Source organism: Mastomys coucha, unplaced genomic scaffold (genome assembly GCF_008632895.1).
Source record: "Mastomys coucha isolate ucsf_1 unplaced genomic scaffold, UCSF_Mcou_1 pScaffold9, whole genome shotgun sequence".
In the NCBI taxonomy this organism is placed as follows: Eukaryota; Metazoa; Chordata; class Mammalia; order Rodentia; family Muridae; genus Mastomys; species Mastomys coucha.
In genome coordinates, this window is record NW_022196915.1 from 41,208,599 (window position 1) to 41,221,148 (window position 12,550).

The window sequence follows — 12,550 nt, forward strand, 5'->3', positions numbered from 1 at the left end:
CATAATTATGTGATTTCCCAACTGCTAGATTTCCCAGCGATGATTTAATAAAATTAAGGAAAATTGAAGAGAAAGGACTAATTACTAATTATTCACATTGTTTGACTCCAAGCAGCAATGAAAATCGGTAAGTGTTAAATAGGAGCAGTCTTTTGTAAAGCACACTCAGCATCCTTGGGGCTAGTGGCAAATGTTCCTGGTCTGCTGTTGGGCTGCAGCAGTCTTCACAAATAAAGACCAGATCTTTACCATGAGACTCCACATTTTATACATGGCAAAGCTATTATAAAGTTGATAACCTAGCAGAGACGAATTCTGAAGAAAGTAGAACAGGGTTTAATAAATAGGTTTTCCCATGCAAAAAAACCTACTTTTTACTTATATTTACATGTATGTGTGAGGGCCTGCATGTTATGTGTACCTACCATGTGCATGCTAGTGCTCAGAGAGGTCACACTAGGGTGTCAGATCCCCTGGAACTGCAGTTATGGAAGGTTGGTGCTTGGGTCTCTCTAAGAGCAACTCTGAACATGTGCATGTGCATCTGTGTATGAGTGCTCATGAGCCACGGCACACATGTAGAAGTCAGGACATCTTGTGGAGCCATTTTTCTCCACGTTGTGGCTCCTTAGGAATCAGCGCAGGTAAAGGACTTTACCCAGTGAGCCCTCTTGCTGTCTGGCATCTGGCAGTTATGTCCTGAGTGGCATCATGCCTGCTTTATTTCAATCTCATCTCTTGTGCCTTGTAGCTCTTGTGATGGTTAAGTAGTAGATGGCGCCACTTGGAGCATAACCCGTTTCTGATAAGCCAAAGTTCCCAGTGCACCCACCATAATTAACACCAGAAGGCAGAATCCAGTGGACAGAAGTAGCTCAGTCATAGAGGGGTTATGGTCAAAGGAAGTCCGCAGCCTAGGAACACAGAGGGCACTGTTTGTCCTGGAATGGGGCTCGGCGTAGAACTGAGACTTGTTTGAATCAAGCACTACAGCAGACAAGTCAGTGAAAGGGAAGGTAAAATCCAGAGTGTACGGATAGGACTAAGGTCCAGGTCTCCAGCAGCTTCAAATACTAAAAGGCCTGATGGTAGTGGGGGCCAGATAATGGGAAGAGACTGTTTCGTAGCCAGATTCCCTGAATGCTGTTTGAGAGAGGTATGGTGGCACAATTACAATATGACTCCAGTACTCCGGAGGCAGGGAGATTAGACCTTCAAGATTATCCTCAGCTGTATAGTAAATTTGAGGTGTCAGTCTGGTGCTCAAAAAATAGATAATTGAGGAGGATGCAGAGGGTTCTCTGTAAGTTCAAGGTTAGTCTACTCTACAGTAGGTAACTTACTACAGGAAGTTCTAGGCTAGCCAAGGGCTACACAGTGAGGCCCTGTGTTAACCCTTCCTTCTCAAAAATGAAAACCAAAGCCAAGACAACTGAAATCCCTAAGTTGTAGGGATGGGGCCCTGTTACTGTTGAGTAGACCTAAGGTGACGTTGGGCATCTGTTTACTGATATATACATCACCCTGTCTAGAATAAGGGACACACAAATGCATGCTTCCCAAATACAATTTCAGTTGTCTGAACAGCAGGGATTGAAATGACAAAAGTTTACTATTTGGGATATTTGGGACACAATCTTACTTGCTGTATTCTGTGGTAAAGATGGCTTCTCCATGGTGTACTTGGAGGGGTTTCTCCTGAAGAGTCAGGGTCAGGGTCCTATGTAGCATAGCAACGGAAGGCCCGTGGCAGCCAGGAGACTTCCACATACTCACAGTGAACAGCAAGCTTGTGGTGACGGATGGGCTGTGGAAATAACACCTGAGCAGACATTGGCATCTCACAATGGAGGAGTGCTTGAGAGAGAGCATCTAAATAGGTAAGAATGGTTTCCAGAGCCAGATGAACAGGGTGTGAGAGGAAGAAAGCACCTGAGTACTCTGGCCCACTGTGTAAGTAGCTTTACCTGCTAGTGCCAGCTCTTGTCACCAGAGCCTGCAGAAGTACCTCAGCAAGCTCTTCTCTCTGTCCCTTGCCCAGAGAGTGGCCTGGGGTCCCTGTTAACCTTAGAGACAGCTGGAATAGCAGGTCTTGGGTTGTAAAGCTCATCAGTTGAGAAGTGGCAACACTGGCATCTTCATCACTCAGACACAGCCGGCCTTGGGGACAGTAGAGAAGACCATCGTACCCAGGTATCTGCAAGAGAAGAGCACGGTACAGGCCACAGCTTCAGTTACTTGCTAAGGGCTACTGTCTGTGGAAAATGGCATATGCTTGATTAGTCACGAGCTAAGGAGATATTTAGAAGGAGAAGGAAGAAGAAAGGTTGGCCAGGGGCTGAGGGTGCAGCTCAGTGAATGCTCCAGGGTTGATCCTCAGCACTGCTGAGTAAATGCATAAATAGGATAAAATGTGTGCTTTGACTACTCATAAAATTCTCGCCTGAACAGCCTTTCCCGGAAGGCAGGGGATCCACGGTGATCCCTCCACTTGCACCTTGTAGGCTCCCTTGTGGGTGCATTGATGTAAATAGCAACAGCCTGTAGGATCTTCCTTGAGATACAGAGTTGTTGAGGGTTGGCTGGTGTTGTCTGTGGAGAGCACTTGGGAGGTAAGGTTGGCAAGGAAGCAGCGGCTGTGCATATGGTAGATCTCCCCGTGGGGGTTCTCCACCCTGGTGTGGAGTCCGTTCTCTTCCTTCCAGCATTCACTCTGTGGTTCAGAGAAAAGGGTAGAACAGTGTGATGCCATAGAGGCTGACACCTCCTGGGCCTGCTCGGTCTCTTCTGCGGTGCCCTCACCCCTTTGGCTAAGGGTTTGTACACTCGGCAGCCTTCTAGCGTTGGGTCCGAAGAACAGCTTCCCTTGTCCAGGTGCAAGTAGTGACAGCCCAGCCCGCTGCGTGGAAGGGATAATACAGAGTTGACACTAGGTTCACTGATAGTTGTATTGTCCCTTGCCCACTCAGCACACACCTGCCGGTGCAGAAGAAGTCTGAGGATCCAATCCTGCATGTGCTCACCAGGCCAAAGTCTGGGCCAGAGCCTGTTTGTGCAGTAAAACAAGAAAGCACGCAGAGATGAAAGCTCAGGCTGGGCAGAGTGGCATGTGCCTTAAAATCTCAGTACTTGGGAGTAAGAGCCAGGGGGACCTCTGAGAGTTTCAGGCCTGCCTGGTCTACAGGGTGAGTTCCAGGACAGCAGAGCTACCTAGCCTCAAAAACAAAAAGCCAAAACCTCAGAGACCCCTCTGCACCAGCTTTGCTCACAGTTTGAATTATACCTTAGTAGCAAATTACTCAGACTATCTCACTTCCCACAAAGCTGACTTGGGTCTTGCAGCTCTTTCTTACTCCTTACCCTGGCCCCACAAAAGTTCCTCTGCAGCACTGTGGTTGACCTGATACCAGCCTGAATCTTCAAAGGCAGCAAGGGTTATTGGGTCAAGTCGAGTGTGCTGGGCACCATCAAAGGTAGCGGTCATTATAGATCCCTGAAGTACTCTGGACTCCCAATGTGAAGACAAAGAGCCCTGTTGGGCGAGGCAGCAAATGGCTGGTTGCTCTTGGGCTACTCCCTCTTTCTCCCATCATCCCAAGGTATTATTCTCTCTCACTCACCTCTTCTTCCAAAGGAACTCCCAGCAAAGTCCTGGGCACCCCCAAGTGTTTGGCTAGGCTGCGGCTGACAGCTGGAGTGGTGAGAAGCAGTTGTCCCCATTCATCTCGTCTGGTCACCTGTTTCCTTGTAGAACAGTTCTCTCTAGCTGGCTTCAAAAAGGGAGAAGGCAACACGAGGAGAGGAAAACTTGGGAAGGGTGAAATAGAACTGGAAGGTAGTGAACTCCCTCTGGTTGACATCATAGGATGGCCATTCCCACATTCCTTCCATTACCACTGAGTCCTGAGGGACAGTCTCGCCACATCTTGAAGAGCTGTCCAGAAAAACCCAGGGTATGCAGCAGTTCATGTAGTGTAGCCTAAGAACAAATGGCTGCTGAGCGAGGGCCTGGTTCTGTAACAACCCTAGAGCCCTTCCACATAACCAGCTCTTCTTAGAGCTGAAGACACTTCCTGTTCCGTCCTCAGTAGGTTCTCCCATGAAATGGGAGACTGCCACCCCCGACCCCATGCCCCATTCAGCATGCAGCAGTCACCATGACAATATCCTCATGGCTGAGCCTTGGGCTTCTGAGATGTTGGGCACAGTAGACAATGGTACCAGCGAGGGGCCTGTCTTCTGAGTCCAGCTGGCAGCAGGCAGCATAGGCTATGACAGAGGGCTGCAAACAGGCCAGGAGAAGGTAGAGTGGAAAGGAAAGTGAGATAAAACAGGTAGATGGAATCTTCCTGAGAAAAAGAGGAAGCAGGGGCTCTGTACAGCTCTGCTGGGGTAGCACCCATGGGTAGCCTGGAAGATTCTTAGCCCCTACACAAGTCAAGCTTTATCAGACTGCTCCAAACTGCTCCCAAAGAAGTGTAATTCTGTAAAACTGCTATTTCCATATCCCTCAGCAAAGCTTAACATTAAGAGCAACAGAACAAGGGAAAAGATCTGCTTTGAACCTCACATCTTTGTGACACTTGGAAGTGTGGGCAACCCGCACATACAGAAGAAAGTCAGTGTTTTGGACTCCAGGGCCATCTGGTTGGATTAGTTGGGGCAGACCGTGCTCTGGCCACAAGGAATAACCACGCAGGTGGGCATCTGGCATCTGTCGGGGTGAAACGTAGCATAAGCTTAGGTGATGGATAGAAACTAGATACTAAGAGGATGGAGATAGCTTGGGGCTGCCTCAGTACCATCCAGGCGGCCAATTGGAATCGGGTTTCTAGCCGAGCAGTTAAAACTCAGAGCATGTGCAAGGTTCAAACCAGAGTTTAAAAAAACCTGAGCGCCGGGCGGTGGTGGCGCACGCCTTTAATCCCAGCACTTGGGAGGCAGAGGCAGGTGGATTTCTGAGTTCGAGGCCAGCCTGGTCTACAAAGTGAGTTCCAGGACAGCCAGAGCTACACAGAGAAACCCTGTCTCGAAAAACCAAAAAAAAAAAAAAAAAAAAAAAAAAAAAAAAAAAAAAAAAAAAAAAAAAAAAAAAAAAAAAAAAACCTGAAAAGCAGAGTTACGCCTCTAGCCTCCACCCCCCTCCCCCATCTCTGCTTGAATGTGTTCTGGGGAGCATGGCTGGAAAGGGACTATAGAGTGTGCACTCCTCTGGAGAGCAGGACTGGAGGACAGTTCCACACAGTGGAGATCCTACCTGTTATGTGCCAGGGTACTGGGGAGGTCTGTGTAGGTTAGAACCCTTCAGATCCCTGAGACTGTGGAGTTAATCTCACCTTTGCCCCAAGGCAACTCTCTCCTTTGTACCCTGGGTTCAAGAGACTGCACCTGTCAAAAATGTATAGAAGTGAGCCAGAGACATAGATGTCTTTGAAATATTAATTGTTGGCATTTCTTCTAGGCTCTGCCCAACAGTTACCTGGCAACAGCCAGGTAGCCCTGGCTTGCTATAAAAGGGGCTGTTTGCCCCCCTCCTCACTCTCTGTCCCTTCTCTCTCCTAGACCCTTTTCTTCCTCTCTCCCCTTCCTTCTTCCCCTTTCTATACAGGTGTTCCTGTCCCACTCTGCACTCTCTGTCTCTACTCCCTTCTCAACTCCCCTTTCCATGCCCTAAAGAAACTTTATTTTACACTATACCTTATGGCTGGTACCTCGGGGGAAGGGATGCCTCAGCATGGGCTGGCCAAGGCTCCCCTCCCACCTCACCATACCAACATATAGTTGGCTTTTCATAAAACACAACATTAATAATAGGTTATTTGTCCGCCATCAGTGAAATGAGCGAATTTGAGCCAGATTAGATTATATTAAAGGCAGGATTATTGGGAAGCTGCACTCGGGCGAGTTCACTGGCCACAAGGAGCAAGGACCAAGGCCAGGGAAGTCACCATGAGAAAAGAGGGGGAGAGAGAGCGTGCAAGCAACAAGTCTGTATTATATGGGGAGGAACCTCTGGGGGAAAGGCAGCCCAGCCCTTGGGTTGGAAAGCTCAGGGTTGGGGGCAGGGTATGCCAGATAGGGACTGAGAGATGCTGGGAGAACCTGGAAGCCAGGTCTGCTTTGGTATGTAAACTATGCATCTCAGTCCCTTGTCCCCGGTTCAAAGCCTAACAACTAACAGTGACAAACTCACCTTTGGTAGTTTGGGGTATCTGGGTCTCCCCAGACGGCATGGCAGTATTGTGCAGGGTCTCGACTCAGAAGCAGAGGTCCTTGTACTGGGAGAACTTAAGACACGAGGACAGGTTCTTCACCTCATTGACTCTGAGTTCAAGTCCTTTGCTGTGAAGGACTCTTTATTTAGGCCCCTCTGCCCCTCATCCCTCCTGTCTCCTCACTTACCTGCTAGGATGCCCTGAATCCTTCGAGTGGTCTCTGTCACCGCAGCCAGGGCTTGAGTTTCCCCCTCAGAATCCCAAGCCTCAGTGGGCACAGGATCTCTTGTATAGTAGGTTTGGATTCTAAGGGGTTGAGGCTCATGGGAGCCAGGGAGAGGAGGAATTGAGGAGCGGAAGTGTGTGGGCATTTGGGAGAAAGGAGGCCTAAGAAGGCGCACAGACTTCTGGGTCTCCTCATGCAGACATCTGCTTGTAGCCACCCCAAGGAGGAGTAGCCACCACATCTTCATTCCGTGTCTCCTCAGCCTTCCCTGGCTCCAGTCTGCTGTGGCAAGCTCACTTATTTCTGCCCTCTCTCTGTGTATCCTCCCTCCACACCCCCTGCACCACTCTCTTAGTTCTTAGAAGATTTCAAAGTTGTTGGCTGAATCTACAGTTTCCCACTAGGAAGTCAGATACAAACCACAGGGGTTGAAGCCATCTCCTCTAGGGTCGCAGAGGGGGGTGCTGGAAACGAGGAATGTCATTCTGAGCCTTCAGTTTATTTTTCTATAGAGGGGTTATGCCACATTCCCAGTCCCCTGTCTTTCTCAGTAGGAAGTCTTGGAACACCCTCTCACCACCCCCCCCAAAAAAAAAAACAACAAAAAGCATTGGCCCTATAAGGGATGAGGAATGGGGATGGTGGTACCTTTTGTTTTTGTTGGTTTTGTTGATGTCATTCATGCTTGCCTGCTCTCTCCTAGGTGGTGAGCAAACAGGTCCTGCATTATTCTGGGTCAGCCTCCAACTAAGCTGTGAGCCTTTTAGGAATGTTCTGCACCTGTGTAGTACTGTTAGCGGGTACACATCAAACACCTAGGGTGGCTGCTATCTCCTTTGGGGGGCAGAGAAGCCCTGGAGACTCCCGGTTTTCTTGCCCCCTATTGTGCTTTTCTGAACTGTCTTCTCTGATTGGCCACCATTCTTCCCCACCCTTGGCTAACTCCCACCTTTCTTGTGGGAAGTTGCCACCTTACTCTGGGAAGCCTTTCTTAACATCTCCAAGCCAAATTCCACACCCCTCGGAGATGGGAGGGAACAGTCTCAGGAAGCCTTCTAGATCCTCACAAGACCTGCTTTTCCCTCAGTACTTACTGACTCAGGCTCTTCTTGTTCTCCTAGAAGAAGCCTATTTCCTGTCAGGTCGTCAGTGTGGGGATGAATACCTATCATTGTAACTTCTTTTTTCTCATTGTGTAGCTCAGGTCTTGAACTTGTGACCCTCTTGCCTTTGCTTCCCAAATGCTGAGATTACATGTCACTCAGATTACATGCTGAGATTACATGCACTGTCATGTCTGCTCTTCGCTCTTTTGCTTTGAAGGCAGGGGAGAAAGTCACATATGTTAAAACGGAATATCTAGGGAATGACAGGTAAGGACTAGAGTTTATCTTTTGTTTGTTTGTTTGTTTTTGGAGGCAGGGTTTCTTTGTGTAACAGCCCTGGCTGTCCTGGAACTTGCTTCTAGACCAGGCTGGCCTTGTACTCAAAGAGATCCGCCTGCATCTGCCTCCTTAGTGCTAGGCCTAAAAGCATATGCCAACATGCCCAGTAGAGTTTATTCTTTTATTTATTTATTTATTTATTTATTTATTTATTTATTTATTTATTGGCAGGATCTGGCCTGAAACTCTCTATGCAAACCAGGCTAACCTGGAGCTCACTGGGATCTACCTGCCTCTGTCCCCTGAATACTGGGATCCTGGGGTCAAAGGTGTGCCCCACCACAGTCGGCTCAGGACCAGAGCCACTGGCTTCTCTTGAAGACAAATATATTTTTACATGTGACAATTGTGGCAAGGGAAACTCCCCACTCTGGAGCCTGAGACACTCTGCCTTTCTATTTCTGTCATCTTGACCAAGTGCCATAACCTTCCCATTTTCAGGATGATTGTACTGTAAGGATTGCTGTGAGAGCAAGTAAGTGAGTATCTGTAACAGTGCCCAGGGCACGGAGAGGCAGCTCAGCAGCTAAGAGCATGCGCTGTGCTTCCAGAGAACTCTTGGTTCCCAAAACCCATGCTGGGCGGCTCCCAACCACCTGTAACTCCAGCTCTTGGGAATCCAATGTTTTGGGCCTCCGTTGGCACTCACATGTACATATCCCCACATGGACACACATATATATACTTAAAAATAATAAAAGTAAATTTTTGGAAAAGGAAAAGAACAGTATTCAGCTCGTGATAACTGCTAAGTCAAGAAAAGAATATATAGTATGCAGATTGGGGCCAAGTCCTGCTTTTACCCCAGAAAGGAAAAATTTTACACACACATTGGAGTTACAGAATTTAGGATTTAAAAATTGATTATTAACAGATGTGTACGTTTGAAGGGGACTCTTGTTCTTTTTAAGACAAATACAGCTTTCTCCAGGTGTCTGGAGACCCTTTTCCCTGAAAAAACCAAAACCAAAACCAAAAGAACTCCTAATAATTAGTACTTAGGTGATGAATTGGCCTGGCTCTCCAGGTTCCTGGCTCATCTCTGTCCCCACTCTTATTCTTTGCTACCTCCTGGTGGCCATGCTGAGAAAGGCATGACCCGGGGCTGGAGCAATGGCTCAGCGGGTAAGAGCACTGACTGCTCTTCTGAAGGTCCTGAGTTCAAATCCCAGCAACCACATGGTGGCTCACAGCCATCCATAATGAGAACTGACGCCCTCTTCTGGGACATCTTAAGACAGCTACAGTGTACTTACATATAATAAATAAATAAATCTTAAAAAAAAAAAAAAAAGAGAGAAAGGCATGACCCTGCTGGAGTAGGGGATATTCTTAACTTACCCATTGGGTGTGGGAGTCGGGGGTGGGGTGGGAGTGGGTGGGACTTGCCCCATACTAGCATAAGAAGGAGGCACTCTTCTTTTCCTCCACTGCATTTTTCTTCCACTGCATACCTATAAGCCGATTATGTGACACCTTCCAGGTCTGACTTACCTACCATAGGAAGTGACAGCTAGCTCAAGTGTATTCCTTTAGAACCTACTGTCAGCCCTGCACAGATGCAGGAAATGCCTGGAAGAAATAAACCCCTTGCTCCCGCTTTGCACCAAATCCAGCTTATCTGCCCATTATTCACCAGACAGAAGAGATCCTGTTTTCCAGCAGCATTTCTTTCAAATCTTTAAAAACAGCTTTTCAAAGACGTATGTGTGTATTTTGCTTTCATGTATATATGTGCACCAAGTGCATGTCCAGTGTCTATAGAGGTTAGGAGAGGGTGTCAGATCCCTTGGAGTTGGAATCATTATTGATGGTTGTCAGTCACCCTAATTTTCGTTTTTAAGATTTATTTATACCAAGGAGGTAGTGGAGCATCTCTTTAATTCTAGCACTTGGGAGGGAGAGGCGGGTGGATCTCTGTGAGTTTGAGGCTGACCTGGTTTACAGAGTGAGCTTCAGGTCAGCCAGGGCCACACAGAGAAACCCTGTCTCAAAAAACAAACAAATGGGATGGAGAAATGGCTCAGTGGTTAAGAGCACTGACTGCTCTTCCAGAGGTCCTGAGTTCAAATCCCAGCAACCACATGGTGGCTCACAACCATCTGTAATGAGATCTGATGTCCTCTTCTGGAGTATCTGAAGACAGCTACAGTGTACTTACTTATAATAAATAAATAAATCTTAAAAAATCATTTTATGTGTATAATGTTTTGCTGGCATGTGCATGTATGTGTTCATCACATGTGAGCCTCGCATCAGATGGTGTGGAACTGGAGTCACAGGTGGTTGTGAGCCATCATGGGAATACTGAGAGCAGAACCCAGAGCAATGGCAAGAGAACCAAGTGCTCCTAACTGCTGAGCCTCTCTGTTGCCCCCAGCTCCATCTTGACTTTTGTGTGACTCTGTTTTTCTACCAGACTTCAGACAGAACGTCTTGTTTGTCTCTTTGAAGATGTATGAAGTAACCATGGAGGGATGGTGGAGGTGAGAGAGTGATGATGAGGCAAGAGAAGGAGATGAGGTGTTACACTAGGAACAGCCATTGTCTGATCAAAGAAAGTTTTGTGTCTGACATTGCTCCAAACATTATACTCTTATGGTTCTTCCACAAACCTTAGGAGGCTTAGCTATCATTGATACTATCCCAGTTTTACAGTTGGCGTGCAGCAGAATTAGACAGTAAAGTAGCCACGTGGGATTTCAGCCCTCACAGACAACTGGTCACACCTACTGTCCAGTACGGCTTCTCTGATTCACCCAGGAAAGCGGAAGTCACATTGGGATGAAAAGAGAAACCAGAGAGATGAAAGGAAACCAGAGAGAAATTGGAGAAGGAGAGGATTGCTCCAGGGAAACAAGAAGTCAGAGGATAGTGAGAGAAGCCGTGAGGGAGGGAGGTGGCCTGAGGAACACGTTCCCCAGAGGTGGTGGCCCTGCATCGGTGGTGATGATGTTACCATGTGCCGCTCCCTCAACACACTCCTCTCTCAGAGCCTTCTCCCTTCCACCTCTAAGACTCTTCTTCTCCGTTCCTCTCAAGTGAGACAGTCTGAGGTCTGTGCCCAGAGCCTTATCATCAGCAGAAACTGAAGCATCTATGAAATAACGGAATCAAACACCCTTCTCTGATATGATCTCTTTTCCTTATGGTTCGTTGCTAGGTTGGCTCACTGCAGCTGTTGGACAAGTTGGCTGGGGAACGGTGACCCTTCTTTTCTTTATTCTTTCCTTCTCTGTCTTAGGGTATAGACTCTCCACCTGAATTCTTTCCTGAATTGCTTCAACTCCCCTCCCTCGTCTATCCTAACTGCCCTGCCTCCCTGGTTAAGCACCAACCTTAGATGGATCCGGTACTTGCCTGCATTTGTACTTGAGCAGCTTAGGACCACCAGAGGAAATCATTCCAGCAGACAGACTATGGTTGCTCTAAAATGCTTCCCATCAACTTCAATTGTATGCTCCCAAGTCAGAAATCTCAGCAACGGCTCTCTCTTCCACTCTTAGCAATTGGGATTTTATACCTTCAGTCTGCAGCCTCCCCTGCAGCCCAGCCACTTAGGAGCTGCTTTTTTCTCCAGTGAAAAGTAAAAGCTGCAAGATAGGAATACCCTCAGCCTGCGATACGCCTTTTATTTTTATTAAGATAGGGTCTTGCTATGTCGCCAAGGCTGGCAGACTGGCCTCAAACTCCCTGTTGTCTTTCTTAGCCCCTGAGTGCCAGGGTTGCAAGCCTCTTTCACCATGTCCAGCCAAAGCTTTTTTTTTTTTTTTTTTTTTTTTTATTATCACTATTTTTGGTATGTTGAGACACAGTCTCACTATGCATAATCCCTAGCCTTGACCACTCTATGTAGACCAGGCTGGCCTCAAACCCATCTTCCTGCCTCTGCATGCCCAGCTCAAACCTATGTGTTTTAAGTTATTTTTATGTTTATATGTTTTTAAGCGTATAAGCATACATGTTTAGAAATGTTTATTTTTGAAGGCTGGAGATTTAGCTCAGCAGTTAAAAGCTCTTGCTGCCCTTGCAATGTACCTAGGCTGGATCCCAGGATCCAAGTGGCAGCTCTGGAACTTCAGGAGGGGTGGGGGAGCTGATGCCCTCTGACCTCTCTGGCACTAGGAACGCATGTGGTGCACACATACATATGCAAGCAAAACCCTCACGCAAAATATGATAAATAAATCTTAAAATAAAATTTTAAAAATAGTAGTGTGTATGTGTATGCACAAGTGTGTGCGTGTGTGCGTGCGTGCGCGTGTGTGTGTGTGTGTGTGTGTGTGTGTGTGTGTATAGCCATTCTTGCCATGGTGCACATAGGAGTTGGTCCAGGGATCAAATTAGTGTCAGGTTTAATAGTAGGGGAAAGGGGGTTCTCTTCTTTTGGAAGGGTGGTCCTTTCATTATGATCCCACCTGTGGGAGCTTGGGAACTCCAGCCTCAGCTGTGCTGGGCCTCATTCCCATGCATCCCCATCCTTCCAATCCAGTCTGCCCTGCTCCAACTACCCCTCTGTGAATGGGAAAGACTTGCTTAGGAACGATTGTCTCTATGTGGAAAACCTGCTTTTTGCTGGACTTATCTCTTGAATTCTGTTCCTCTGTTGCCTCAAACAACCCTCTCCTGGCCCTCACATTAAAAGCAGATACCTGCATTGAAAC

General features: G+C 47.5%; 1 protein-coding gene across 1 annotated transcript; it reads right to left on the reverse strand.

Annotated features, from left to right (window-relative positions):
• Positions 1-529: 529 nt before the first annotated feature.
• Positions 530-6,804, reverse strand: Lmln2 (leishmanolysin like peptidase 2). Its single transcript, XM_031361471.1, has 14 exons — positions 6,403-6,804; positions 6,194-6,287; positions 5,337-5,388; positions 4,571-4,714; positions 4,157-4,282; positions 3,895-3,979; positions 3,621-3,766; positions 3,361-3,532; positions 2,977-3,046; positions 2,803-2,899; positions 2,444-2,713; positions 1,968-2,197; positions 1,643-1,822; positions 530-914 (listed from the first exon to the last, which is right to left on the reverse strand). The coding sequence occupies exons 1-14, from the start codon at positions 6,686-6,688 to the stop codon at positions 764-766; spliced, it is 2,103 nt and encodes a 700-aa protein (XP_031217331.1). The 5' UTR covers positions 6,689-6,804; the 3' UTR covers positions 530-763.
• Positions 6,805-12,550: the final 5,746 nt, after the last annotated feature.

Bases quoted from the DNA above. Each gene is read 5' to 3' on its own strand.
- Lmln2 (XM_031361471.1), bottom strand. From the start codon at position 6,688: ATGAAGATGTGGTGGCTACTCCTCCTTGGGGTGGCTACAAGCAGATGT. The intron at 4,283-4,570 runs GTGAGGTTCAAA...GCCTGTTTGCAG, and splicing joins CTTCCAAGTGTCACAAAGAT to CCCTCTGTCATAGCCTATGC. The intron at 915-1,642 runs GTAAGATTGTGT...CTGTGTTCCTAG, and splicing joins TTTACCACAGAATACAGCAA to GCTGCGGACTTCCTTTGACC.